At 39.5% G+C, this 25,944-nt stretch overlaps 1 protein-coding gene across 2 annotated transcripts in view; it reads right to left on the bottom strand.

Moving 5' to 3' along the window:
- The window catches only part of MAN2A1 (mannosidase alpha class 2A member 1), a 209,545-nt gene that overhangs the window by 57,993 nt on the left and 125,608 nt on the right, over window positions 1-25,944 (bottom strand). For both annotated transcript variants that reach the window (XM_075541370.1, XM_075541371.1), the window contains exon 13: window positions 796-961. In XM_075541370.1, the coding sequence (XP_075397485.1) occupies window positions 796-961 (166 nt within the window). The remainder of the gene's footprint in view (window positions 1-795; window positions 962-25,944) is intronic.

Genomic DNA, 25,944 nt, shown 5'->3' with positions numbered 1-25,944 from the left:
AGAGTTCAAATAACACTCTAGACTCCAAAATGTTCAACCTTTCCAGTGACATGGGGCTCAGTTGAACAATGTTTGCACAACTTTCAAAAAGGCATCTATTACTGTGTCCAGACTTCCTATGATTCTATCTTAGACAAAGGAGTCCTGGGGATTCTGTGGGTTAAGTACTGAGCTGGTCATTGCTTGGTTGGTGTCAAATCCACCAGTCATTCCTTGAGAGAAAGGCAATCCTGTCTGCTCCTATAAAGACTTAGAGCCTCCGAAACCCTGTATCCATCACAACTGACTCAATGGCCGTAGGTTTGTCTTAGAAAAGATGTAGTTCTTTGCAGTTATTCGAAGAAGTCATTCTTTTATGGTTTAGTACATGTTTCCTTTGAAATTAAAAGATAAAAGTGTCCCAAGTTATTTAGAGCAGTAGTAGAATTTATCTCAATTTCAATATGCACAATTGTGATTAAATTGAGTTAAACAAAAATTTAAATATTTATGATTAAGTTATTTCTTTACTTCAGAATAAAGTTACAATTATACATAGGGGCCAAGAGACACAATTACATATTAATATGTACTACTTATATGTGTAACATAATGAGAACAACATGTATAACCTGAAATGGTTATAAGATTTATTTTCCTAGAGTTCCACTTAAATAGTCAATGAAGCTCTTTGGTTTTTACATACACTTCACATACACTGGTACAGGGGCTCAACGGGTCACGGATACATTCAAAAATATATACTGGCTATTCTTTCTTTACCATGCTGCTTCACATTCTATGGGAATAACATACCTCGTAGGCTGTGTGTGACACAGTATTCGCCGTCTCCCAAACTGCACTCACTTGAAATTCCACAGGTCTCCCTGCAGCAGAGGTCACTTGCACAGAGGACGAACTCACCCAGACGGAGACCACTGAATTCCGGTCCTGTTCTGAAGGATTATAGACTACAAGATACCTGCAAAAGAATTTCACTACTGAAATCTGCAAAATATTTTCCTATTTTTCGCACCCTCAGTAGGAACCCTAGTCAAGACTGATAGTCAGGGAACCAACAAATGGCAAAGAATTCTAAGGAACTCTGTAGAACTTAAAAAAACACAAGTCTCACCACAACAAATAACACAGAGTACAATGCGGAAGGAAATAAAGAGATGCAAATGCATTTTCTAAAGTGTAAAATGCTTTACAAATGGAAAGCATTAATATAACTGTAATCGAGGTATTTCTATACCCCAGAAGATAACTGATATAAATATGGTTTTATTGACCTGAAACAAACAGCTTTATAAAATGACTACTACTCGGGTTCCTGCTTACTCTCACTAAATAAAAAATATTAAATAATTGCCTGGAATACAGCCACAATTAATTGAAATAAAAATCTGACATTCATTTTGGAATATTAACACAGGAAAAACTATGGCTAGAGACAGAATCGCATAAATCAAATGTTTTATTTATATACCAAACCCAACCCACTGCTGATGCATCAATTCTGACTCACAGAGACCCTACGTAGGGTTTCCTGGCCTGTCCATTGGAGCCCTAGTGACGTAGTAAGTGACACACCGAGCTGCTAAGAGTAAGGTCTTTGACTCAAACCCAGAAGCCCCTCTCTGGGAGAAAGATGTGACTGTCAGGTCCCCTGAAGGATTAAAGTCCTAGAAACCCAAAAGGGGCAATTCTACCATATCCTAGAGTGGCACTATGAGGTGGCACTATGAGCGGCTCTGGCAGTGAGTGTGTAAGTTGAGGCTGCAAATCTCTGTGAGGCAGACAGCTTCATCTTTCTTGGATAGATTGGCTGGTGGTTTTGAACCACAGACCTTATGGTTAGCAATTCACAGTGCCATCAGAGGCCCTATGTTTATCACACAAGAGTTCATTCTGAAAGAAGGAACACAAATTTAAATAAGAGTCAAAATTTTACAACAAATAATGGTGAAAAAAATCTTTGTTACGTAAAACAAGGAAAACTTAATTGTTGTAAGTAGGAGCCCACAATAAAACATTTTTCATTAAAAATAATAGTACATGAATTAAATGTTTTTTTTTAAAAATAGGAGGCAACATTTGGAGCTCTGTGCAATCCTCAGAATAAATAAAAGAAATGAGAACTTTGGCAGAATATTTTCAATAATATTTCATATTAGCACATTAAGACATACTTCATATAACATTTAATTTTCACAAGATGGTTTTCAAAGATAATTACACATGTAAAAATAGTCAAGGATGTTATCCTTTTTCCTAATGGCCGCTCTCAATTCTTTAATATTGAAATAATGCTCATTTTAAGCACTCAACATCCTTGATTTTTCTCATTGACTGAACTCTGCCAGATAAATGTTCATTATTTCATGATTTTGCCTCTGACTAGAAACTGTCTTAGAACAACATGTCATAGGCTTCATGAAATTCACAGCCATTGCAAAATTTGGGGTTTACTTTGTAATCAAGCCCAATAATCTCTTCAAAGAAATGGGTAGTCCTATTGTTAATTAAAGGAGGATGTTTGACTAATTGTGTACCTCATTGATCCAATAGATATTTTCAAGAAATAAAGTATTTTGTTTTTCATACCATTTTAAGTTGAAGAACACAAAACTGAATAGTCACACACATAACACCCCACACCACAAATACAGTAGCTATATTGAAGCAGTAGGAAGTCAGCTAGTACTGTTTATTGTAATACATTATAAACCTGAACAGTGCTCTTTAAACTTGTATGTGTGTGTTGTATAGATTTTTGTGTAAACTACGTGACAAACCATTAATTAGGAGAGAAGCAGTACTTCTAGAAGACAAAAATAAAAAGAAAGATGGTGGGGAGAAGATTTAGGGAAAAGAGAACATAGCAAAAAATCGATTAAAAGTTGGACTTATAAAATAATAATTAAGGAATCATCTATGATTTTAAAAATTCCTTCAAATAAAAATGGTAACAATATGACAACACGAATGCCCCCAATTCTTACTAGACTTATAGCACAGATGAGTATAACAAGGCCTAATGTATACCACTGTGTACCAAAATTCTATATATCTATGTATTTTACTGACTATGCAAAGGCTTTCAATTATATGGATCATAGCTATGGATAGCCTTAGCAGACTGGGATTCCCAGCTTAGGCACTTTTGTTCATGCAGAACCTGTTCAGGTCAAAGGGCGGCTGTGTGACCAGAACAAGGGAATGTTGCATGGCTCAAAATCCAGAAATGATGCACATCAGGGTTGTATCCTCTCACCATAATTACGCAATCTGTATGCTGAGCAAATCATCAGGGAAGCTTGTATTCTGTGAAGAAGAATGTGGCACCAGGACTGGAGGAAGGCTTTTTAACAACCTGTGATATGCAGAAGGCACAACCTTGCTTGCTACAAGGAGGATTGGAAGCACTTGTTAATAATAGATTACAACTCAATATAAAGTAGAACAAAATACTCAAAACTCGACCAATAGATAACAGCATGATAAAGGAGAAAAGATTAAAGTTGCCAAGGATTTTGTCTTTTTGCTTAGATCCACAATCAATGGTAATGGAAGCTGTAGTCAGGAGATCAAACCACCTACTGCATTGGTAAATCTGCTGCACAAGATTTCTTTAGGGTGTTAAAAAGAAAGTATTACTTTGAGGACTGAGAGTGCCTGATTCAAGTTATAATATTTTCAAACCTTTCATATGCATGTGAAATTTGGATAATGACTAAGAAAAACCGAATTAGAATCAATACAATTAAACTGTGGTGCTCATCAAGAATATTGAAAGAACCATGGCCTGGCAAGACACTGAACAAATCTGTAATGTAAGAATAGCCAGAATATTCCTTAGATGGCTGAGGATGGAGAGACTTCATCTCCTGTGCTTTGGACATGTTAGCAGAGATCAGTCTTTGGAGAAGGACATCTAGCTTAGTAAAGCAGAGGGGCAGTGACAAAGCAAAAGCAAGAAGGTCCTCAGTATGGACTGACACAGAGGCTCCAACAACGGACTCAAGTACAAGAGTAATTGTGAAGATGGCAAGGGACTAGGCCATGTTTTGTTCTGTTCTACACAGGGTCACTCTGCATCAACACTGACTCCACAGCACCTAACAACAACGAGAAAAGTTGTTAGACAAACCACGCAGCAACAAGCGAAACGGCACTGAAACCTCCTAGTAGTAAACGCTAGTTGCCATTAAGTTGGCTTCGCCTCATGGAGGGCCATATGGGTCAGAGTACGACTGTGCCCACCAGTTTTCTAATGGTCAACTTCTTGAAAGGTGATCACCAGGCCTTGCTTCTCAAGAACCTCTGTGTGTACTCAGACCTTTACTCTTTTGCTTAAGCAGCCAAACACTTAGAATCCCACTGTATCTGCAAAAGCAGTTCTCCAGGAGAGGGAGAGCGATGCTCTCTTGGGTAGTATGCTCAATGGTTATGGAAGGGATTTCATTTGCACCCTCCCACTTCCCCTGCGCCAGTTTATGTCTTGCCTGACAGTTCTCCAACTAGAAACACACCTGGAAAATCAAAGATGCCAAGATTCATTATTGCCCATGGGATTGTACGAAATTCCTAATGTGCACCAAGGAAGAAAAATGGTTGAAACTCATTTATCTTCAGCACTAAAGGGACTCAAATCAATGCTCCAGAAAGGAAGGATTCACTGCTATGTCCCATATTCCCAGAAACTTATATAAAGCTAGTGTGTGAGAACCTCTAGAAACTGTGGCCTGGGGGAGCCTTCGGAGACCCTCTAGTCCAATATCCTAATTCTGCAGCAAGAACCGTGAGGTGCCCGGTTGCCTGCAGCACACCAGCTGAGAATTCCCACTGGCAAGTTGTCTGGAAGCTCCATCACACAGAGCTGGTCACAAAGGCACCGATAATAGAATGCAATGTGTTCCCAAGCAATAAGTTAGATAATGAGCATCCAGAAAAATGATTCTTCTCCGTAGGGAAAAACTGACTCACATTTTAAGCAAATAATAGTTTTATCCATACATTTGGTTTTCTACAATATTAAACCACTTGTTATAGTAAGCTCTGAACTAGGTTTTGTTTCATTTTAGTAGCTAATTAGTATTTGACCATAATGATGTTTCTACTGTACTGAATGATTATGTAATTATCATGCTAGGAATCTATTCAAAAACTAAATGTGTAGAGTATATAATGAGTATAATGCCACAGTAAGAAAATAATTCTTTAACATAATTAGAGATTCACAGCATGTTTCTCCAATGTATCACATTACAAATTTACCTGACACACACACACACACTCCTACTCCTATCTACGTACATTTTAAGGAAAGTACAAGAAAGGTATGATCATAAACTATACAGTTTTTGTAAAGAAAGACTTCATTACAAATTCACATTTTCACTGACGTTATTAGTTTGGTTAAATATTTTGTTATACAGTGTCTTTCTTAAGCTATGAGAAAAAAGCAACAGGTTTCAATATTATATCTTGATATACTAACTTACTGAAAATGATTTATACTTGATTAACAGTAACAGAAGGTAAGAGTATTTGTCTTGAACATGGGGAAAATTCATCTCTATTCTACCTCAAAGGTACGAAGCAGAGTTCTGCCTTCCTCTACCACATTCGCATCATCTTCACAGCAATCAACAGGCATCAAGCTTCCCACACTCATTGTGACATTGCACCCCCACAACTTGGGGTTCCAATTGCCTCAATTCTCTACATCGATGGCATGACCTCATCTTATGTAGAATAACACTCATATATGTTACCTGCCAATCAAATTAGTGGACAGATGCTGGTCTTCTTTGGGCAGGAGAAAAAGGAATACGATACAATGAAAGGTTGTCTGTACACTCATGTCAAATTAGGAATCACTTTAAGGACCATCTGTTTAAGAAAATGTGGTTCGTTCCTTAAAGATTCTACTGAACACAAGTAGACTTAGAACTACCCGTTTGGTAGAAATTCTTCACATCATATTGAGAAGACAAGCTGTGGCATTCCAAGTCATCTCTTTGAAGCACATCTAATCAGTATCCCCTAACCAATGAACAGAGATGAATATCCCCTCCAGTCTTCCTCTCACACTGGCTAATGGGCAAAATCGGAGAGTTTGTCCCTTGGAATTTTCATTCACAGAATGCTTCCTCTATGCCTGGTTCAGTCCCGAGGCCTGTCTGGACAATCCTGCAATGCACACATTTTTATCCTCCCCATTGGAAGAGAACAGAGATTCAAGTGAGGCTAGAGACACTGGCTATACTCAGCTAAAAAGTGCTACAACAACGAGAACCCAGGCCTAACTCTACAACCTTATTGTTAAACTCCTCTCACAGGACAAAAGTAGAAGGGCTTTTTATTGCCAGCTGGAGTTTCCTACAGAGATTTTTTTTTAAGTGCCTAATTTCCCTTAGTTCTAAATTCTAATGTGAAAAGTTTTCTCCTCAGCAATGCCAAGGATTCCCACAGAGTCTCTCTCCTCAGGAAGCTCAGGATGTACAAGAAGTGATTTACATTACATTTATGACAGACAACTTGTAAACTATGATTGAAATAGAAAAGGGTCTTGCAATATTCTAAGATGCTCCTCTTTGGACTTCATTGCATGAGGAAAGGAGCAAGAATATTTGAGGAGACTTTTATAAAACATTATCTGAAAAAATATAATTTTATGAATGTATAAGGATGGTAAAGATAAAACATTTTCAACTACCCTATAAATGCAGTTTAAAAACAGCTCAATGAGCAGAAGTTTGTATGAAAAATAATTATAGCATCATATGCCTTTCTACCAGATAATTAAGTAATTTAATAAGTAATAAATATATGATGAATGAATGAATGAATGAATATAGAACAATTAGATCAGGAGAACTTAACCTTTAAAAAGAATAGCATCTAGTGTAGGATCTAATAGTTTTGTTTTTTTTTAAGAGTATTTTTATTATTTTGATTACTCAAAAAAAAATGCTGTTAAGGTCAGCAAGATAATTAGCCCCTTTGTACAGTTAAGTAAACTGACAGATCCAAGATCACAGAGAAAGTTAAGAACAAAGCAGAGGCAAGAACTCCGTTTGTCTGATTCTTAATCAGTAAGCCATTCAAATAAGAGCACATTCATCTTTGCCAAGTAGCCTCATTAGCAGAACATGATCTAAAGAATAAGCTTTACACAGTATACTGAATGTGAAAATACATCTATTTGTATTTGATAAAAATAGCAATTTCCAGTTGAAGTCTTCTTGATATATTCCATCTAGTTTTCTTAGTTTTAAATCATGATGCCAACCATTTTATTCATTAGAAACCATCACGATATTAAAAACAATAGGAGTCTTTTTGATATTTTGGGGGCTGCCTTCAAAAAGTCTGTGGTAAATTTCATCATCTTCCCCCCCATCATCTTTTAATTCTATTTTTTCAAGAACTTTTGAGTCCCCTCATAGAGTCTTGCATTACTTCATACCCACTTAACACTTTAGGAAATAGGCAATGACTGAGACACTGTGAGAGCCTGTATTATATACAGACTGTCATCAGATCACGAACTGGTTCCTTTCCTAAACTTGCTGTTAAATCACATTTCTAACTAAGTTGGAGCAGTAAGGGATGGTGGGTATCTAGCATCAATCGTATATCTTAGTGTACAGTATTGAAAGTTACCTTTGGATGCACTCAAGTGTTTAAGAACTACTCGACTCAAAATGTCTTTAATGTATTAAGATAGTAGTGATTTCATTTATTTATATTTAAAATCATGATTTGGGTGAAACTTTTCAAAGCAAATTGGCTTCTACTCAACAATTCATTCCCATTTTACTTCATGACATTGATTACAATTCTTACAATATCACAACACTTTTCCAACATCCTCCTTGTATTTATTGTTTCCATTCATCCTTTTGAACTTATTCCTGTACATATATTTCTCTTTGGTCTTACAGTTGATTTTTCTAAGAAGTGCATGTCTCCCAGGTGTTCTTGTTTACCTGATAAGCGGATCTATACAGCAATGCTTTGAGGGCATCACAAAGTAGTAAAGCAGAAAAATAGTTTTATGTACCTCAGGTTTTTAATATAATAGGCTTTATGGGGGTTGGACACTGAATAAGGAAAACAGAGAAAAAATTAATCCATTTGAACTATGGTGCTGGCGAAAAATGTTTAAAGTTCCACAAATTGCCAAAAGAACCAATACATCTGTCTTGAAAAAATTACAGTAAGAATGTTCCTTGGAGGCAAGGAAGACAAGCTTTCGTCTCAGGTATTTTGGACATGTTATCAGGAGAGACCAGTCCCTGTAGAAAGACATCATCATACTTGGTAAAGTGGAGGAACAGTGAAAAAGAGGAAGACCTTCGATGGGATGGATTGACACAGTGGCTACATTGATGACTCAAACATAAAAACAACTGTGATGACAGAGGACCAGGCAGTCTTTTGTTTTACTGAACATGGGACTCACTATGAGTCAGAAGCAACTCAAAGGCTCCTAGCAACAACAACATCCTAGACAAAAAGCTAGAAAGAGAGATAGGTGGAATATCCTCAAAGCATTACTAGTGGTTACGTGTTGGACTGATAACTGAAAGGTCAGCAGTTGGAGCCACCTGCTGCTGTGCTTGAGAAAGCAGGGGCTTTCGACTCTTATCAACAGTCACAGACTGGGAAACTCACGGACAGTCCTGCTCTAGCCTGTACGGTTAACTATTGTCGACTATAGGGTTAACTAGAAGCTGGCATCCACTAGATGGTGGTGAATTGGGGGGGCCTTATTATGCAGGGGATATGGCGTGATACAAGGTTTAACATGGCCATATTTTCATTTTTACTAGTTACAGGTAGATCCCAAACTACAATGGAGGTTCTATTATGACATTAAGTTGAATATCACTCTTTTGTTTGTTTTCATAGCTACTTTTGGCAATGTTTTGAACAATAAACTGTGAATACTGACCATCTGTGAAGGAAAATCTGAGAATGATGACATCAGTAATTTATGTGCTACAACACTGCACACACACCCCACCTAGAAAAACAAACAACTGATGGTTTCATGTGTGGTTCCTCATAACTCAAATACATCTTAAGTCAGGAACTACCTGTATTTCTAGTTGCTACATGAAGACAGGAGTTAAAACCAAACAGACAGCTATACTATAACCCAGGTAGAAAAGGTAATGACCTTAGTTAGAGGTCTACTAAGTAAAAGTAGAAACAAAAAGGAGGAACACATTTAAGAAATATGTGGGATGTCCAATCAGGAGTTTTTTGATTCCTTGGAGAAGGATGCTGTAAAAGAGAAAGGGAAGTCTTCTAAAACTCCTGGCTTCGAGTAAGAATGGCATAGATGGTGGTGCCATTAACCACGATCGAACACCTAAATCTGAACGTGAGACGCGAGAGTTTAAAGATGTGAAGGTGATGAATCCAGATTTGGACCTCTTGAACACCTGAGGTGCTCAAGGAAAATCCACAAAGATCTAGCTTAATGATCCTAAAATGATTACACAATATGAAGTCTTTAAATCAGGTTATCTAGAATTTTCCAGAATCTATTTTCACACTTGAAAAATAAAAATTAGTTGTCAAGGTGTAGCGGGTCACCCATAGGGTCCCTGGTGGTGCTATGGGGACAGCACTGGGCTGCAATCCAAAAGATCATCAGGTGCAGCCTGTCTGCACCTCTAAAGATTTACAGTCTCAGAAACTCTAAGAAGCAGTTCTCTTCTGTCCTAAAGGTCACTATGTGTCGGGATCAACTCAACAGCAGTGCTTTTTGTTTTCAATGATGTCCATGTTCTAATGTTACCTTACGTGGTACAGAAGGGAGCTGGCAGATGAGATTAAGTGCAGGAGGTTGAGATGTGAAGATTATCCCGGATTGTCCAGGTGAGCCCAATGTAATCCTTTGATGAGGGAGGGAGGCATGAGGATCAGAGTCAGAAGTAGGGAATATGACAACGGAAGAAGGGAATGGGACAAGGAATGCAGGTCTGCAGAAGCTGAAAATGTCACAGGCATAGAGCGTCCCCACTGACCACCCAGGCAGTACTAGCCCTCCCGACATTTGGCTCTATTCCAGGGGAAAGATTTCAAACTTCTGATCTCCAGAACTCTGTTTGTGGGTATTTTGATCCATGATGTTTGTGGTAATTTGTTGCAGCAGCAAGAAACAATTAATACACCAGGCTACACTACTATTCCCATGCGAAAACGTGGGCTAAGCTCTAGTTTTACACCACAAAGACCAAAGATGTTTTTTTTTATCACCAAATACAGATAAAAAAAATCTTGAATCAGGGAAAATCAGAATGTAGGGTTGAGGGTGAGCAAGGAGCAAAGAGAAAGTCGCACTGGGTTGGAGGCAGCCTGGAACAAAGGCTGAAATAGTGTGACTGGCCCTCTGACCCTGTCTCCTGTTTACTACTCCCGCTCCCACTTCCTCCAGGCTTGACGACCCCTAGAAAACCCTGCTGCCACCATGCAAGTGCCCACAGCCAACAATAAGGAACCAAGCAAAAATCCAACACCTGTAACTGTATAAAGTACACACAGCTGATTGTACCTTCACACCGGCCAAGGCTGTTGCTTTTAACCAAATATTCTACTTTTTCTTTTTTCTCCCCACCATCTCCGACTGCTCGGTACAGGGCCCGTTTCGCTGGAGAAATGCACACATGCTCACAATTTTTCATGCACGTCCCAATGCCTATTGCTGTGTAATAAAAACAAGTTGCTATGGAGTCAACTTTGGACTCAAGACCATATGGGAGGTGGAGTAGAACTGTGCTCACAGGATCAACGGGCCTTTCTTCCGGCCCATCTCGGGGCGACGCAAACTCCCTTTCTTTCAGTTAGCTGCCCAGTGCAATGCTTAATTAACCTTTTGCACCGGCGCAGGGACTCCCATTCCCATGGAGCTGGTTCTGACTCATGGCAACCCTACGTAGGGTTTCCTGGATGTCCATCTTCATGGCAGCAGAGAGCCTCATCTTTTGCCCCTGGATCTGCTGGTGGCTTTTATCCATCAATCTTTTGGTTGATGGATCCGGTCCAATGCTTACCGGCAATGCCATACACTGAATTTTTTTTTTCTTGAAAATCCTTCTAAGACAATATGGTTTTTCTTAGATGACCAGAAATTGATGTTTCATGGGTGGGAACAACATAAATGATGGTTTCTGGAAAGTTCTAGTTGATTAAATCTATGACCTGAATTAAGAAGAATATATATATATATATATAGGTATAGACACCATTTCTTCTAGATAAAATCAGGCTCTTACTTGAATATAAACCAAACTCATAGCTGCCAAGTCAATTCTAACTCATAGGAGAGAGTAGAACTGCCCTGTAGGTTTCCCAGGCGGCACATCCTCAGGGGAGCAGAAAGCCTCATCTTTCTCCTACAGGGCAGCCGGTAAATTTGAACTGCTGGCCTTGTTTTTAGTAGCCCATCTCATAACCCACTATGCCACGGGGGATCCTTTTACTTGAAGACAGTAGTATAAAATCGTTTCCCGATTCACTTCATCACATTTCCCTATTTAGTATTTAGGAGAAATAGCTTTCTTAAAATTCAAAGCCAAATATATTATGAATCTATCATCCTGTGGAGAGTCACTTGTCCAAGGACAAGTTCAGGAAGAAGGCAAACAGGCACACTACAGGTGTGATTGAACCCAAATTAAAAAGCTGCATCTTCACGAAACAATAAAACAACGAGCGTGCCTAAAGTTCCTTTTGTCAGTTAAATATTTAATCTCTATAAATTTATTTGCTTCCTAAACCAAGGAGTCTATGAAATGTTACTATAAAAGCTCTTATAGTTTATATTAATATTTCCAAAAGTAGCATTTCACAAAATATCTGGGTCCAGGAGGATTGTTTGCTTATGCAAGTAGCAGACAAATTAACCAGGTAAATAAAACAGTATCTTACAGCATATTTTGCTATTTTCAACCAAGCAAATGCAATTTGGCAGGTAGTACAGTTAGAATGCATGGCGACAGTAAGGACAGCAGCAGCAAGCACTCATCAGAAGTCCTGGGTAGCACAAACGGTTCATTAACTTGACAACTAGCCAAAAGGTTGGCAGTTTGAGTCCATGCAGAGGTGCGTTGGAAGACAGAGCTGGTCATCTACTCCCTGAAGGGACAAGTCTTGAAAAATCCCGTGAAGCAGTTCTATGCTGCAGACATGTGGTGGCCCCACAGCAAGCAGAAACAACAGCACTTAATCAAGTCTTTGGAGCAGTGCCTCGGAACAGTCTGTGCTTCAGTAAAATTACAGCCTTTCAGCTTTGCAATCACTCTGTGAATATAAGCTACCCAACATCAAGCCCATTTTACAGGTGACAGTGTGGTTCAGTACTCTGTCCACGGTTGCACAGCCATTGAAAAGACAGAGCCAGGCTTCAACTGCAAAGCTGCCAGGCTCTGAGGTATCTTGAATAGACAAGGCACCCGAGGTGCATGTGCCAGATGCCCAGACGCACATCAGCAGCACCCACTATCCTCGTCCCCACCACCGTGACCATTTCCTCCCCAGATTGCTCTATACTAGTGGTTCTCCACCTTCCTAATGCTGTGACCATTTCATACAGTTCCTCATGTTGTGGTGACCCCAACCATAAAATTATTTTCGTTGCTACTTCATAGCTGTAATTTTGTTACGATTATGAATCGGGCGACCCCTGTGAAAGGGTTGTTCGACTCCAAAAGGGGCCGGGGCCCACAGGTTGAGAACCGCTGCTCTATACCCATTATGAAAGCTTCCAACCACTTGCGGTGACAGGTCTGGGAAGAGATGGTGTCTCTGTGGCAATGGCATCCGGACTACTTCCTCCAGCTGCTGCTGATGCCAAAACAGATTTTTTCCCAACAAGTTCTCATTTCTTATAAGAGATGGTAGAGAAGAAATTGTTACACACGATGTCTCCATTGTACAATACTGATACTTTAGAACAGGTTCCTTATTCTAGACCCAGTTATTGTACAGACTTGGTTACTTCCCACGTTTGCGTTTCCTAACCACGCAGCTTCCTTTCCTGGAACTTATCTGAATGGATGCTTTATAAATGAGTTCTCCTTAAACAGAAGTGAATCACATGCCAATTGGACGTGGCCCTGGAGACCGCCTACTGTGCTCCTCCTCCCTTCTCCTGAAACACTACCCATACTGAGATGTAGAAAAGAAGCTAATTAGTGACAGAAGTGGGGCCAGAATCAGTACCCCGAACTCTCAATACAGGGTTCCTTTAACAATACTCTCTCTTTCCAGACACCTGACAATAAGTTCTGTCAGGGAAATTAAATGTTAATGGAATCTGTAACTACGAATGTAACGCAATACAATGAATTAAGTGTTAATCGATAAAAGAACACCTGCAGCTCCCAGTATGGGAAACCCTCTCCAGAAGGATACAAGGAACCAAAGTAAAATGAAAACGCAAACTTACAGCGTTGATAAGGGAGTTGGAAACTCTTAAAACATCACTACCTTATAACAGAAAAAGGTTAAGTACATAAAAAGGACAACCATTTCTTTCTAACTATTCTAAAATGGTTTGTACTAAAACAATAAACAGAAAATTTGTACATAATTGGTTGGCCCCAAGAGTCTTGTCACCAATTAAGTTGTTTTCACTCTGCGCGAGTTTTTCCTACAACGAAATGCCATCTGTTTTACCCAAAACATTAAAATGTTCTACTTTCTCATCAATTCAGAAATCACATCTGTAGCCATGTTCGAGGAAGACAGCGAAAGACATTATATTTATGGGTGACTGCATAAGGAATGATGTTCAATCAAAATGTAATTTTCATCTCCTGGAAGAAAATTTCATTTCTCCAATGAATGTGATGGTGTAACTTTGGAAGAACAGAGAGTACATAAACAGATTGATTTTTTCACAAATAAAAAGACTTTACAGTTATCAGTGAAATGAAGCTGTCTTGTGGTTAAAAGGCAGACATGGCACTGTGCTTGTATTCCTAGGGTGCACCTCGGTTGACAAGGGAAATCTAGCTATCTCGTGTGAAGTTTCTAGGTGAACAGAAGAAACACAACTTTTTATTGGTGCGACATCTCTTCATGCTACAAGGCATCGTGTAAGCAGCATTAATATGAAACAACGACATACAAACTATTTTTTATCTTCAAAAGACTTTTAGAAACAGCCTTGGTCCTCAGAAGGGCACTGTGCTACAGAAGCCATTGAACCAACGGAAGAAGATACAGAATACTGGAGAAACCACCACTCGCATTTTGTCTGTGGATGCAAACAAAATGTCCCGAGAGATCAGGAGCACATTTCGAAGTAAAACACACAAGCCAAGCAACTGCTGATAATTCTCTGAGCATAGATTTATAACTACTGCAAATCTGAGCTCCAGACATGGTTTAATTTGCAAGGTGCCCAGGTTCACACATATTCTGGTCTAGTTTTTTTTTTTTAAAGTAATGCTACTCTCCAAATATGGATGAAATTTATAACGTCCAAATGCTCTATTTAAAATTTTTCTTTTACCACAAAGTTGTGAAGTGTTCTGAAGTCCAAGATGGGCTTGAAGCCCTCCCTGACTTTGTCAAGATCAGGATACCTTCACTAAAATCCTTTTCCTTGTTCCTTGTGTCGTGCATGCTTTATTAATCTGCATTTAGAAGAAAAACAATCTGGTTCAGAAGAATGGAAGACTCTGAAATATGCCACATTGCTTCAGTCTACTCTCTGATCTGCTTGAAGTTAATTGGCTTTGTTTCAGCAATTGCCAAAGCTAGGAAGGACTGTGGGGAGGAAGAGAAGGTGGAGAGAGGGCCGAGGGTTAGCCTTGCCAGACACTAGCAAAGATAAACCCCTAGGGAAACGCTCCCATAGGGCCATCCAACTCACCCTCCCCTACCACAGATCACTTAAAAAGCACTCAGGTTCCAGAATTTCATTTACTGTGACCCTCCCATGGTGCCTAATATAATTCCAACTAATAGGGGGAAATGGGAGCTATAAGCAATAATACAATAGAAACCTTCAAAATCCTCTTACCGACAAAACACCAAGGCTAAACTAGTCTGCTACTCTTTGAGGGTTATTTCCTCTGCTCCCCAAAGTTCTTCTGAGGTTCAAAGTGTTTCCAGACAGCTTAAATGGAAATTGCTAGAATTCTGCCTGTGCCATAGACAGTAGTCCCGTGTTATCTCTGCCTTCGTGTTATCGTACATCCAATTGTCTCATCATAATCCTAGAGAGACAGCCACATATTTTTCCTACCCATCTTACACATGTCCTGATCACTGCCCTGGATGGGATGACTGCAAGCCATTGTAAACAACTAGCAAAACCACTTTAGTTTCATTAGGAGACAACACACAAGGTAAACTACACTCACTGTGTAATCTGGAGACAATAAACTAGAACTGCACAGCTAGTTAGCAGAGTTTGATTTAAAGTATAAACAATAGAAAGGCAATTAAAACATACACTAACCAGGCCATTTAGCAGGTGTTCATTGAAGACTTAAGTACTTTGCCATGGCTTTTCCAGAAATAAAACTGAAAACTATCATTGAAAACCGTCTGTTTAGCTACTTGTGCAAGTAAAATCTAAAACAATTTTGCACCCAGGAACAAAATTAAAGCTTATTAAGTAGAATCTGGTAGGGGGAGTGGGCGATGGTGGGTGGGTAGATGCTTGTAAAGTTCACACAAGACTGAAGAAGTGGAAATAGCATTTTTTAGGAGCACTGTAGAAGCAAACCCCATACTGTTAATCACTTTAAAAATGACAGCTGAGGTTACAGCAGTCTACTGACAAATGTGTTCTTCAAACACCCACATGACAATAACATTTATATGTAATTAATACACGTTTATATTGTTCGGGGCAGGCTATAATAAACTTTAATCCACCAAATGCAAGAAATATAAAAATTAAAATTTCAGAAGTGGGAAAAATGAGAAAAAATACTAATGCTGATAAACAAGAAGCTGAGATACAGTCTCAAGGCAGACTATTCCGTAAAGACAAGGAAAGAAGAAACAACTCTTTGTGAAACCCTGCCTGGTCTGCCATTTTCATTCTCACCATCACTGCTGTGATCGGGGCTGGCTATAATAAGCTTTAAACTTTTCAGCTCACTGTTACAGCCACTGGGCCAATCCAGCTCACTGGTCCTTCCGCCTTTTCACTCACCCAGGAACAGGAAGTCCTGCTTTAGCAACACTTCCAGAATCGGACAGTAAGTAGAAAGGCCTGGCAATCTACCTCTGAAAATCAGCCAATCAAAGCCTTACACAACACAACAGAACATTGCCCAATCTAATGCTGGGAGGTGAACTTCCTATGTTGGGAGGCATTTAAAATAAAACCATAACTAAGGCACAAGACTGGGTAACATTTCATTCTGTCTATAGTAGCTAGGAGGCCGCAGCCTTAATACCACTGACAACAACTGAAGGGCAGGCTACATAAAACAGTCCAACCCAAAGATCTTAGAGAGAGGAGCCCACGCCTGAGAGGATTAGCAGAAAAGATTAAGAAATGAAAGAGGAAAGAAGTCACGTATTCTTGTTTGTGCTTTAACTTTGCATCATTTTCCCAATTCTTAATTTTACATCATCAAGTTGTGTTCTGAACAAACAGAATCACTGTTTCTTTGATTTGTGTGATACGATTTTCCTCTCTATGAGCCAGAAGCCACTCCAGGGCAATGAATCTGGTGTGGTTTGAATGAGGAGCCTGGAGAAACACTTTAGTTTTTGTGTACAGAATCGATCACTTTCTGCAATACAGAACATAACTGTACTTTCTGAAGTAAAGAAAGGAAGAACAACCGATGATGAGAATATGGTGTAGTAGATTACACACTGAGCTGCTAACCACGTGGTCAGCAGTTCAAAACCACTAGCTGCTCCCAGGGAGAAACACAAGGCTTTCTTCTTCTGGAGAGACTTGTCTACTTTGTCCTGTAGGGTCAATATCAGTCAGAATCGACACACAGACAGTGAGTTAGTTAGCCCGTGCATCTACTTAATGATCCTTATGGCACACACTTCTAGTTACCTACCCAGCAGTCACTCACATTCCAATTTACTGACAGAAACATCAAAATAAACAAACAAACAAACAAAAACCCTTGGTGGGGCCATGTGCCAGAGTTCAAGCCAATGAAATACAATTACAATTCTAGTTAGCAGATCTTCCCATAAAGTTAATGCACCTCCAATTTAATAAAGGAAAGCATGCTCAATTGGCATGACTTTTGTCTTTTGCAGAAAGAGAGATACATATCTGCAAATGCAGGAACTACTGTGACGAGAGCATCAGTCACAGGCTAAGGATGGCAGGAAGGAGCAATAAAAGGAGGCTGGATCTTTGAAGACCTCCTGAAACATAAAAAGTCCCAAACTGACTATCAAGTTCCTTGGCTGTTGAGAACGGTAGGCATTGGGTAAATGTTTGGCTATCTGCTCTTGCTAGGATTACAGTCAAGAAAACCCTATGGAGAAGTTCTACCCTGTAACACAGAGACTCACCATGAGTTGGAATTGACTTAGCAACAACTAATAACAGCAACAGACTGCCCGCTGTGGAGCTCCTTCATGGGGAAAAATAAAATAAAATACACCACAGCTTTTTGGTGAAGCCATTGTAATAAGGTTTCTGTTATATGAGTTGAATGTAATCCAAAGCGCAACACCAGACGTACAGAGAGTAATACAGAGTAACATAAGGAAGAGCTTACAAATACCACACTTCATATTAACCTGAAAGGAACATCACATTGAATGCAAGATGATTCGCTCAGAGCAAAAAACAAACACAAAAATCCTAATATTCATCACTACAAACAAATCTTTCCTTCAAAGGCTGGCTTAATTTTAAATATGTACTGTATTTGAAATCTGTCAAATATTACACTGAACTTTCTTCACATATACTCATCCTCTCCACATTTAAATTTTAGTAATGAACTTAGAGTCAACAGTACATTGAGGGTAAATAAAGACAAGAGCAGAGAGGAGCTCATTCAAATGACAACTTAGGTGACCCAAGTGGTTTGTACTTGACTAAGGTTGGAAATTTAGCAAAGCGGATTACAATGCTAGTGATTCGATTCCATACACACTTCACTCAAGAAAATCCTGTGGCGCCCACTTCTATCCTAGAGCACATGACTCACTGCCATCAAGTCAATGCGGACTCATAGCGACCCCCGGTGGGTTTCCCAGACTAACTGGAGGGGAGTAGAAAACCCAGTCTTTCTCCTGCGAAGCTGTTGCCTTAACACTGTGAAGTATTAATACAATTGGAAGCTATAGGTTCTAATACTGCTGATAAAGCTACTCTTAAATTTCTAAAAGTTCTGTTAAGAGTAGGTGGACATTTCTACTTGCAGCTTGGAAATCTAATTTATAATAATAATTTGGATTTATGATGTATATTTGTTTTTATCCCTCACTTAAGCATTTTTAATTCTGATTTATCAGCCAGCTAAAGTTAACCTAGGGAGCCCTGGTGGTGCTGCCAGCAGTGTGTTGGGCACAAGGTTGCTGACACCAAACCACTAGCTGCCTGGGAGAAAGTTAAGGTTGTCTGTTCCTGTAAAGATCCACAGTCTGAGAAACTCCATTTAAGGTTGCAATGAGAATTGTTAGTACTCTGTTAATAATGCCATGAAGAATATAAAGCTGCTGCAAACACAGAGGAGTGAAGTCTAATCTCACAAGCACAGATCCAGCCTGACTGTTAGTCTCCTACATCCAGGGTGGGCTTCCAACCAGGGTGGCTCTGCTTGCCTGGGATTCAATCTTCTGTACCAGCCCTGACTCTGAGGCTTCATGCTGCTCACCAGGAGTGACTATTACAACAGTCGTCAGGCCCATAACACCATGAATAGCACTTTCCTTGGGTGCACACGTCCCTAGATGCAATGCTCTACCAACATTTTATTTCGGCTAAAAGTAGTCTCCAAATTGAATATGAAACACAGACATAATAGAAGTTCTCCCATAAATTCTACCAGGGCTAGTAATAAGCCTGCTGCTAAAGTAATTGTAGGAAATCTTTAGAATATATACATATTATTTTTAACAGTCTACTTTACCATCAAGCAAAAACGGGTAGCTAACACTGCCTACTCAACTGATATAAGAGCATTAAGGAACTAATGATCGGAGTGCTGTGTCATATTTTCTGCATAACAATAAATGCTTCAAACTATCTATTTGATTTATTTCTGGGTTAGGCTTCTGTAAAGTTGAGTATGAATTTAAAACACTTAACAATAATAAGTAATCTGAGTACAGACTGTTTATATATCTTTATGATTTCTTCCCAAATCTTCTTCAATCACCTCACCAATATTTATCAGTGACTTGCCTTCCCTGAATATTACTGAAGCACTTGACTTCATAAAAAGTTATGACATTTTGTGTAATTCATCAATTTTATAATAACTGAACTGTGTAAGTAAAGTAACAACAGCCACCAGAGTGGGAATAAATAACTGATTCATGATAATCACAGTTTAACTGAAATACTAGAAGGAGGCACGTACCCCAGTCTGCTAGCTACAGGTCAAGGGACCATGGGCAGAGGAAAGGTATGAAGGGTGTCAGATGAGATAGTTTGTCAATCAAGCAGGGACTAGTGAAGGCAGTAAGAGAAGAAAGGTAAGGATAGTTACATATCTGCTGAAGTATATGAAATTCAAAGTAGCCTCTGGTCTGTCATTTTTTTTAGTTGGAATTATACCAGAATCTCGTAGCTGTGGAGACAGACATACTGAAAAGCAAAAGGAATCTAGATACCTGCTTTTAGGAGTATGTGATAGTTTTACTTCTAACTTTTTAATCAGTGGAGACCAGCGAGTAATTGCATTTTTAGTCCACTTCTATCAGCTTTGTAGTTTTTGAACATTCATGATGCTAGCAACAGGTTAACTGTCACACCAAGGTTTGGGCATTCCTGTTCATCATCGTCCATGTTTTCAGATGAGTTTTAATGATCACTGAGTGAGTCTGTCTCAGAGGGGTCCTGTGAGCCATCATTTAAATTGGAAGTGTCAAGTTTTGTTTTGTTTTTAAATAAAATAGTTGTTATTTTATCTGAGTTAATGTATATTTGAAAGAGTCTTTCAAAAATTAATACTCATCATTCTTGATGTCATAAAATAAATGGAAATGTCAGTGATGGAGGGAACTCTCTGGGGACGTGAAGCCTTTCCTCTCTGTTTTCTCCCATAATGGCCTCTTAATTTCCCAGAAAAAGCAGGGAAAATGTAAGTGCATGAATTCCTGACCCAAAATAGGAAACATTTTATCAGATCATTTTTATTTTGCTATCATGGCATGACTGCTCCAAAACGATCTCTGGTCAGCAATCATCACAAAAGCATTTAACACAAAATTAACCAACATAGTTGAAGGTGCCTGTATTTTCAGAAGAAACATTTGATATCCCCCCAGAAGAATTTATTTCAAAGGATGGTATTGAATTTGCAGCTCCGGGAAAGGGACATATCTGATCGGAGCACACGGGGGTAGGAGGAGAGAGTAAGTAAAGTACATCCTGGCTCACCAGACCTTGAGGACAATGTTCCTGCTTAGAGCAGCCAGTCCACAGAGAGGACCACATGACCAGCCCCGCTATGAGACATGACGTCCCTCACTGACCCATTGTCCGACAGGGGACAATACCGGAGACAGTGTGGGAATTGCGCCCGATCTCATCCTGCCACACCAAGGCAAAACACTAAAGGGGTGCAAAAGAACATCAAGGGAAGGGAGCGGCAAGGTCCCCAGGGAATGCTGAATGTGGACTTTGGGGCCAGGGAGTGGTGCCCCAACAGACTGGACTGGCAAACACTCCTAAAGGCCAACAAACAATCCTTGAACTAACTACAAGTTTTTCTTTCTTGTTGTGTTTTGTTGTATATTGTTGACTGGTTTTGCTCTGTCTTGTTTTTGTGCATGTTATTACTTCTGCAGGTCTGTCTAAATAAAATAGGCTGGATGAACAATCTGAAAGAGAAAACAACGGGACCAACATTTCCGGGGGGGCATAGTAGAGGGGGGGGTGGGGAAAAATAGTGGTATTAACAAACTCAGAGACAAGAGAACAACAAGTGATCCAAATCGGTGGTGAGGAAGGTGTAGGAGGCCTGGCAGCTCGTGATCAAGGGTAATGTAACCACAAGGAATTACTGAATCCCAAATGAAGACTGAGCATGACAATGGGACAAGAGGAAAGTCAAAGGAAATAGAGGAAAGAGCTAGGAGGAAAATGGCATTTATAGAGGTCTAAATAAAGGCATATACATATGTAAATATATTTATATATGAGGATGGGGAATAGATCTATGTGCATATATTTATTAGTATTAGGTAGCAGAAAGACATTGGTCCTCCACTCAAGTATACTCCCTCGACGCAAGAATACTTTCTTCTATTAAATTGGCATTCTATGATGCTCACCTTCCCGACACAACTGCTGAAGACAAAGTGGGTGAATAAGCAAATGTGGTGAAGAAAGCTGATGGTGGCCAGCTATCAAAAGATATAGTGTCTGGGGTCTTAAAGGCTTGAAGGTAAACAAGCAGCCATCCAGCACAGAAGCAACAAAGCCCGTATGGAAGAAGCACACAACAAGCCTGTGTGATCACGAGGTGCCAAAGGGATCAGTTATCAGGCATCAAAGAACAAAAAATACTATCATTGTGTGCACACCTCCCTGATATGACCGCTGAAGACAAATGGGTGCATAAGCAAATGTGGTGAAGAAAACTGATGGTGCCTAGCTGTGGATCTAAATAACTCTGCTACTGTCAGCAGTTTACCCATCAGACGAAAGGTTGTAAAGTAGTTTTATTTGAAAATATTAAAAAGCTGCTCTCAAAATAATAGCATATCCAGTGGGAAATGCTAGTCAAATATGTAATTCATTCTACTAACTACTTTAAATGATATGGTATAGATGATCAGATTTGAGCTCAACCATTATAATATATGCGAAACAGCACAATTCTTACCATAAGTATCCCTGCCAATCCTTCTCATAGTACCCTTTACCTCCAACTCAATATGAAGATCCAGAACATGGCAAGTTATAGCTCGGCATTTCAAGTTCTTAGTACACTTGTTTCTAGGACTAGAAATACCTTAGGCAAGTTATGAACTCTCCATCCAGTCCTTAAGCCACAAATGCTTCTAACAAATTCATGTTGTAATAAGAACTATTACTAGTTTCTGGGTGGGTGTTAGTTTATTGTGCCAGCCTGGCCGATAAACACAAGTAGGATTAACTGAAGGGCAGAGGGATAAATGGCTCGGTGAGCCTCATCTTGGTTGTTCTGTGCCTCAGTTTAAAGGGGTACACTAACTATGGGATCCTAGCCTGTGGACTGTGTCGCTGTAAGGTGAGGTCCCTTTAAGCCCACAAGATTGGAATGTTCATCTCTGGAGCTGGGGACCGACAGTTGATGACAGTTGGGGACCTGCCTTGCTGTTTGCTGCCTGGGTATACATAGCCCAGCTCTCTCTACAGAAGGGGACTGGCAACTGGCAGCTCTGAAGCCTTGAAGGACTGCTAGTGTCTCACTGCTTTATAATTTAACTGTTAATTTCTTGTATTATCTATCTGTATATTATTTAAGTTTATTTATTGAATTATATATCTATCTTTATAAATATATTTATATATAATTACTAGCAATCTGGTTTGTCTTGCTAGAGAACCCTGTCCAATACAGTGGGTAATAGAATTTCTCTTTCCTAGACACTCCCTCTGGAAACAGCAACAATTGTGAGAAAAGCACAACTTATAAGAAAAGGCTACATGGAGACACTCCAATGAGAGTCAACTGAGGTCTTAGCTGACAGCAACATGCCAGTCTCATGAGTAGACTCTCTTGGACATTCAGCCAAGTCAAGCCTTCAGCAAACTGTACCATCAGTCTTACCCTGGCTATATAGTGTTATGAGAGCCCAAGCAGGAACTGAAAAATAGGAATGATGAGAGACACAGTTAGTTATCATTTTAAAGCACTAAGTTTGGGGGTAGTTAGTTACACAACAGACTACCAAAACAAGTCACCAGCATGTCAGACTTGACTCACCAGGCAATAAGAAGTTCCTGGATATGTTGAGTACCTTTCTCAAAACTGTGGTATAGATTACTTTGACAATAATATCTATCTATCCATCCATCCATCCATCCGTCCATCTCGATTTGGGGGCATAGAGAAATTGAAAACAAGAGGACTAGAAGCCATGGCAGTTGTCAAACCAATGTGTAAAGGATGGCAGTGACTAAGAGCGAAAATGGAAGGGATGAATATCAGAGATGAAGAGGGCTAAAAATCCAAAAGATTCTCTAATTGATGAAATTAAGGAATTTTTCAAAAAGGCATAAATCAACGATGGTTCTGGAGTTTCAGAACCTAGATAACTACAAAGAATGGGATCTAAAGGCTGAGAGTGCATGGAGGAATTGAGAAAACTTGGAAGGTGCTGGGTGGTCATCCAGAGTATCATTAAATGGTCAAATACATGGTAGTATGCATATGGATTGCCTGTTCTGGAACTAGGCGTTTAAAAAATATTTTAAAGCATTTTTTATATTCTGAAGTCACTCAGGCCCAGAAAACATCGAGGTTGTTTTCAGTTAGTAGCTGTTGTGGCATTGATGTCAACTCCAGGTGGCCCGTGGCTACCAGAACAGAAGCCCATAGAGTTCCCTGGCATGTCTATGAATGGGTTTGAACTGCCACCCTTTTAGCTAGGAGTTGAACACTACACTGTTTGGGTCACTCAGAGACTCCATTATACTTTCCACCACACTGTTGACGTTTTGTTGTTGTTGTTCTGTGTGTGTGATTCCTTCTCATTAAGTAACCTGCTAAACATTCACAAGGCTCAGAGGTAAATCTGCTAACAGCAGGTTAAATAAATGCTAGTGCTCAAACTAGAAAAATATAAAAGTGTCAGACATTCTAATTGAACTCAAGATAATTTTGATTATGCTTGCATAGTCAATGGCATTTCTTAACTATCTGCCTTAAAAAACTGTATTTGAGACTTTTCCAAAGTATGTGAGTTCTGAGTATGTGAGTGCATTGGTTCCTGCCTGGCCTCTACAGAAGAGATGCTGCAAAAGACTGAACTCCCTCCACCTATCTCAGACTGTCCCCTGCATCATCCATCTCTAATGCTGCAAGTCTTTGTGTTAAATCTCCTTATAGTTGGCTTCCTTAGGCAACTATAAAAGCAGAGAGAAACAGAAACATGTAATTTACATTAAAGGGTGAATTAAGGCTAGACAATCTGTAATTGCCAGGATGCCCTAACTTTAACTTGTTACTTGTATGTACGTTCTACAAAACAATCAAGAATCCACATTCTATACCTCACATACTCCTATCAATTAAATGAAGCACATCCACACACACATACTGGTTCTCTTTCAGCGATGATCACAAACTCCATTATGCTGGGTTATGCCCAGGCAAACACTCGCTCGGGGCAGTCAATCCCCGCCCACAGTGACCCCTTGGGATTTCTGAGACTGGGAATCTCTACAGGAGGAGAAAGCCTCGGCTTCCCTCAGAGTAGGTGGTGGTTTCCAACACAGTATCTTGCAATTAGCAGCACAATATACAATCAAATTCAATTATATGGAGTTAATCTTCTACAGACTGTACATCAGCATTTCCCAATAGATTTTTTTCACTTCATACCACCTACCAAGAAAATCTTTTGAAATTTTTTTTGTAATCACCCTCCTGAGCTTTCTGTAAAGAAAGAGTAGATATTTTTCAACTGTCACCCTAAATCAATCCCCACCCCTTAGTGGGCATGGGCCATCTCCCCCATTTAAAATGAACAGTTTAGATGAATAATTTATCATTCAGAAGAAATATGCCATGATTAAAATAAAGTCAAGTTCTAGAACCTCTTGAAGACTCATGAATATTATGAAAGAGACACATAGCCACACTTCTAAAAAGTCCAATTTAAAGATAGAGAACTGCACACAAGTGTTTAACTTTCAGTACCTACTAAATAAAATATCAAATTCTTCTTCCATCTTAAAGGCCACAACCATTCTTCCATTCATCACTGATTTTACTCAGCTCAGTAACTCAGATAATTTGTGACGATTAACAAGTACAACAGAGGTTTTAAAACCTGAAGTATGAAAAGTCCCATTCATGAGGCGCTAAACACAAAATGGAAATTACAGATAAAAACAAGACTCAGACCATCACAAGTATTCCCAGACTAGCTTACTACAGAGCACTATTTAAATAAAAACTCCTTAAGATCTTTATCAAAAGCAATCATTAGTATCCTGAAAAATGATGTTTAACTATAATTTAAAATCTTCTCTATCAAAGCTCAAAAGGATCTCTGTCTTTAATTACTATCCCTATACCCTCCCTAATTTCCACCCTCTGGCACACGGAAAGCTAAGGATCAGTTACTGCTGGTTCAGTATTATGGGAAGAGGAAAAGCCACGGGGCACCTACTGTCCTATGACCCACTGAGGCGTCAGCCCCACTTCTATCCACTCACCCCAACCCACCCACTACAACCACATACCCACAAGGAGCCCAAGGACTATAATAACAGAGTGATTGTGGGTTGCAGCTAAAATTACTCAAAGTACCATATACATTCGAGTATAAGCAGAGTTTTTCAGCACAAAAAAATGTGCTGAAAAACTGGGGTTCGGCTATCAAAAAGATATAGCATCTGGGGTCTTAAAGGATTGAAGGCAAACAAGTGGCCATCTAGCTCAGAAGCAACAAAGCCCACAGAGAAGAAGCACGGAGTCTAAGTGAATACAAGCTGTTGAAGGGACCAGGTAGCAGACACCAAGGAACAAAAACCATCATTGTGTGATCACCTTCCCCACATAAACTCTGAAGACAAATGTGTGCATAAGT

The sequence above is a fragment of the Tenrec ecaudatus genome, chromosome 2 (assembly GCF_050624435.1).
Source record: "Tenrec ecaudatus isolate mTenEca1 chromosome 2, mTenEca1.hap1, whole genome shotgun sequence".
Taxonomy (NCBI): Eukaryota; Metazoa; Chordata; class Mammalia; order Afrosoricida; family Tenrecidae; genus Tenrec; species Tenrec ecaudatus.
Note: the sequence above shows the minus strand (reverse complement) of the source record. Positions and strands in the feature narration are given on the sequence as shown.